Raw genomic sequence first — 4,928 nt, 5'->3', positions numbered from 1 at the left:
TAAAGCCCAAAATCTGCTGCTGTTCATAGTTAGGGAAAGTATACACAGAAAGGAGCATGTTGGTGACTGAGGCATGCTGATTTGCAGCAATGAAATATTTTATTACTGTGCTGCCAGGGTTAAACGTTCATTGCACAAAGTTAGGACAAACCTGCACTTCGGGTGTTGAGACAGTAGCGAGGTTTGGCCACCGGAGGCACAGCCAACGTGTGCTGCAAGGGGAGATTTCAATCTCGTCTGGGTTAGGAGGGCATGGGGAAAAGCAGGAGATCAGCTCTGTCCTCTGTGTCCCGTCACCCCCCGTGCTCCGTGTCCCAGCTTGCGCTAACCCTTCTTGTCTCCTGATTGCATTGATCCTCTGAGAGCGCGCTTCTGCTTGGGCAGGGCAGTTCCTGCATTAAGAGATCAAAGCTGGCTTTCTCCCAGCCTACGTGAATGGATTTGGTATCAAGGGCAAGGAAAGGCACCCACTGCTGCCTGCTGGTGAAAGTGTTACTGGCCCCAGGTGAGGCTCCTACCTTCTGCTCTGTGTCCCCAGAAACGCACAACACACTCCCTCAGGCCCAAAGCATGGTGCCTGCCACAGAGCTGTCCTTGCCCCCGAAGCATCAGTGCAGTTTCCTTCATTCCTGTTGCAAGTGATTCTCTTCAGAACATATGTAGGACTCAAAAACTTAACTTCCCATTTCAGGCAAGTTTATGAGTAAGCTTAAATTAGAATGTCATCTGATAAGGCACAGTTCCCGCATCCACTGTCTTATGACAACTGAGCAGTGATAGTTGCAGTGGAGTCAAGAGAGCACATACAGTAAAAGCATCTCTTTAATGAGTAGGGATAATGCATAGCTTCAGAGGGCAAAAGAGAAAGAATAAATAATACTGGCTTTCAGGAATTCAGACTCCCATTTCAAACTTAATTTAATTCTTAGGGAGAGTCTGCCCCTTTAGGAGCAGCCAAAGTTTAATCAGTAACACAACAGCGATTTAGCTCAATTCTCAGTATCTTAGTCATAGAGAGAAGCTGCTGCAACTGATTAGAAAGCCTATTTCATTGAAATATTGCATGGAAGCATGAACATTCCAGTGTGGAAATGCAAGTCACTTCATCACTCTAGATCGCATGTTAACGCATCACCAACTCTCACATTCAAAGCCTTTTTAGAGAAATGTAATAGGTTGGGGGACTAACAACCACCCACAACCCTTAATTCCCAGTGATTATTCTAAACACAAATTAACAGATCTGGGCCATTACTACTGGGAGCTGAATCATCCATAGGGGTGGGAGAGAGGCAACACTCCCAGGGAAATGTCTCAGGATTAACTGCTTTTGTATGTTTCTGAACACTTTGGCAGTAGCATCCCCTGTGTAATAAATTCCTTTTCTAGTTCCTTTCACACTGTTTACAGGCAGCTCACTTAGAAGTTTGGAATGTACACTTAAATGACTTTCCAAGTTACAAGGATTTTTCACTTCAGGTAATTTTATTCTTTATATTCTCTACATATTTTAATTTTTACTCAGTAAAGTCATAACAGAATGTATAAGTATTTAAAAAAAAATAATCAAAACCACAACACAAATCAAAGCAAGCAAGCAGTTGGTCCCCAAAGAATAAAGCAAGCAATCAGTTCAATAAACACACTTGGATTTATTTTGTATAAAAAGGGTTAAGTTTACAACTAAACTTTTATAAAAAGTTTAGCATGATTAAGTACATCATTACACTTTTTGCAGAAATGTGTATTTCTGCCACTATACAAGAAAACTCTAATTAAAGAGTTCACAAGGTTTCACTCATATATATATATTTATATATAAATATATACACAGCATTCAGTCCTAGGTTTGTGTCAAAAAGGTAATTTCTGACCACGGACTTCCCTAAAAAACTGAACACTGGATCCTTCTGGTACTCACGCTCCACCTTTGGAAAAAAAGGCAAAGTCTGCTTTAAAATGGGCAACTCCTTGTGAGATTTTTGTTTCGCTCCCCACGTTGGGAATAGTATATAAAGGAAGCCTTCCAACTAGGGAAAGGGTATTTAAGAGTCTCTTCATAAATAACTAGGTTCAGTCCAAGTTGAAGAATGGGGTGGGGATAAAGATCAATCTTGATTATTTTTTTTCTTCTTCTTCATTAACTTTAAAAGGTCCTTTTTGTTGAACGTGGATTTTCCCCTCCAGATACAGCTGAACAATTCAGCACCAAAAAAACCCAACCAAACAAACAGAAAAAAAAACCTCCTGTAGACATTTTCTTGTGCAAAAAAAAAAAAAAAAAAAAAAATCTCATCAGTGGAACACCTGCAAGAGATTGAAAAGAGGCATATTTAGGAGCATGCTAACAGGGCAGAGATCCGGACAGACTGGCGCCAGAGAGGAAGCCACAGTTTGAACATTTAACCAAACACTCAGAGATTGGGCAAACGCTGGCGTCCAGATGCAACACATACACGCTCACGCACTCGCTCTCAAGAGCGCAAGTTGAACATTAAAATAACATACACTCGAGGGGAAAAGAGTAGAAAGAGGATTCTCATCCCAATCTTTATTTAGATCTCTGTAACTGCAATGCTCGGAGGCGCCAGTCTGCCTCTTACAGCAATTATTTGATTAAAAGCAGTCACTCATTTAACTGATAGCGCAGACAATCCCACATCACAGAATTTTGAGGAAATGTGCCAAGATTCCCAACTTAATCAGTCACTTTGGCCCAGGAAACCAAGACTCCCAAGAAAAGATAACGAGAGTATCTGCATTAAGCAGTGAGCAGTACCCGAGCAGCCTGTGCTGCCTCAACCTCGGCAACGAAATACACTTCGGACTACGAAGCTCAGTTATTCGGCTTATTTTTTACCGATTATAACCGCATCTCCTAATCAACTTTTAGAACCGATTTTTGGAAGTAACCATCACGCCCCCCGCTCCCCAGGAAAGCACTTTTTGCTTGAAGTTTAGAAACGAGATGCGCCGCACTCACCGTTTGATTCAGCCACAAAGAGCTTTGCTGTCGCTCGACATGAGCTCTGAGGGGAACTCAGACGCCTATGAGAAGAAAACGGCAGAGGGGTAAGTCACGGGGGGCGAGGTGCCCACGCACTCGGGGAAGCGGGGAGAACAGGGTCCCGGCGCATGGAGAGTTTCACTCGCGGCAAGCCGGGCTGGGGACCCAGGGGAGGGCAGAGGGGACCGCCATGTCACTGCGCTGGCCCGCACCGACCCGCACCTGGTGCCGCAAGCACCACCAGCTCCCACCTCGGCCAGCAGGAGCCGGGGTCTCGGTGGAGAGCACTTACCTGGAGCGAGAGAATGCTGATATCTGTGTTTAGGGTGGTCAGAGGAGTTCTGGAGGAAGGGTTTTGCCCAGGTCTCTGGTGGTGCAGGCTGACGATGCTGGGGTGCGAGTCCAGGGCGATCTGCAGGTCCAGGATGTAGTCGATAACGTGCTGCAGGATTTCCATCTTGCTCACTTTTTTGTTCTGTGGGATGCTGGGCACCAGCTCCTTCAGCTTGGAGTAGCAGTCATTCATGTTGTACAGCAGGCTCATGGGGTCATCCACGGGAGTCTTGCTCCGTGAGATGCCCAGGTTGTGCTCCGAGAGGCCGTTTTTCCTGACGGACCGCACCGGGCTGAAGGCTTTCATGCTGCTGGAAGGCGGGCGGAGAGAGAGCAGAGCAGCTCGGTTCCGGCGGGCGGAGAAAACGGCTCCGGTGGGCAGCTGACGGAGACAGCCGATAGGACAGATCGCCCTGCAAGCAGCCTGACGGGTGCTGTCACTGCTACCTGTCCCTGCGCGCCGCCGGAGCTCGCTCTGAGGCGCGGGGTTGCGCGGCCTTCTCTTATACGGCCGCCGCCACCGAGCCCAGCCCGCGCTCGCTGCCATTGGCGGCCGGCGGCACGTCCATCACCCCGGGGCGCCCTCACTGGTGGGGCGGGCAGCGCGGGGGCTGCGCGGGCCTTCCGCCCGGAGAGCCAATCCCGGCAGGGGGCGTGGCCGGCCCGCACAGCTGAGGGAGTAAATAGTGAGCGGCCGGCTGGCGCGCGGCCCGGTGCGGAGCCCCGGGTCCCTGAGCCCATCGCAGGCCTCTCCGCTTCCTAAGGGCACAGCGGGCAGGCCTGGGGTGAGGGTGGGGGACACCCGGTACCGCCGGAACAAGGGGCCGGCGGGGCCCGCTGCGGGTTACACTGTGGAGCGGGGTGTGTGCGTACTTGTCACAAATACGGCAGCGTGAGTGAGCGGCTGCAGGTGCGAGCATCGTCGAGTAGAGAGGGCTATACTGCTCCGAGTGCAGCCCTGGCCGCGGAGAGCGCGGGCACCGGGAGCCCCGGCAGAGCCGCACCGCTGCTGGCCCCCGCCGCGGGAGGGTGGGCGCAGTTAATTGATGCTTGTTAAGTACATGTGCACTTGGCGCATTTACAGGCATCGCCCTTGCAAGGCGACTCGTCCGCACCCCGTAGGTGCGGTGACACGGCGCTGTCACTAGAGATGCGACGGTTGTTTCTGGTGACAAATGCAAATACTCTCTTACTACGCGCTGTACTTTTTGCGGCTCTTGGTTGCAGCCAATGAAACATCTTCCAGAAACATTCCAGAGGAAAAAGTCGGGGAGGGGAGAGGAGAGAGATGTGTGTGTGTGTGTGTGTTTAGCTGGAGAAGAAACTTCGATTATTTTTAATTTTTGAGTTTAGACTCATTATGTTTATTTATAGTCACACTAATGCCTGTGTAACGTACCGACAGACCTTCCGTCCCTCTTCTCACACGCTGTCCACACAGTGTGGACATACATATACGATTAATACAAATGGAATTCTACACAAAACGCTGCAGTTCTGTAGTAGCTACCCGGATGTTTAAGGGGCATTGGTGGTCACTGTAAGCAAGCACGTACTGACAGCACACATCCACGCTGTCCGTGAGGAG

At 49.4% G+C, this 4,928-nt stretch overlaps 1 protein-coding gene across 1 annotated transcript; it reads right to left on the bottom strand.

The window, feature by feature from the left end:
• Positions 1-1,632: 1,632 nt before the first annotated feature.
• ID2 (inhibitor of DNA binding 2) lies at positions 1,633-3,804 on the bottom strand. The gene is made up of 3 exons (XM_080614497.1): positions 3,300-3,804; positions 2,984-3,048; positions 1,633-2,307 (listed from the first exon to the last, which is right to left on the bottom strand). The coding sequence occupies exons 1-2, from the start codon at positions 3,645-3,647 to the stop codon at positions 2,992-2,994; spliced, it is 405 nt and encodes a 134-aa protein (XP_080470623.1). The 5' UTR covers positions 3,648-3,804; the 3' UTR covers positions 1,633-2,307; positions 2,984-2,991.
• Between the last annotated feature and the right edge of the window lie 1,124 nt (positions 3,805-4,928).

Source organism: Psittacula echo (assembly GCF_963264785.1).
Source record: "Psittacula echo genome assembly, chromosome: 4".
Lineage (NCBI taxonomy): Eukaryota > Metazoa > Chordata > Aves > Psittaciformes > Psittacidae > Psittacula > Psittacula echo.
This window is presented reverse-complemented; position numbering and strand designations above follow the sequence as displayed.

What these genes read in the sequence shown, in the direction of transcription:
- ID2 (XM_080614497.1), bottom strand. Translation starts at nt 3,647, where the DNA reads ATGAAAGCCTTCAGCCCGGTGCGGTCCGTCAGGAAAAACGGCCTCTCG. An exon ending in TCAGCATTCTCTCGCTCCAG is followed by an intron (nt 3,049 to 3,299) that starts GTAAGTGCTCTC and finishes TTCTTCTCATAG; the next exon opens with GCGTCTGAGTTCCCCTCAGA.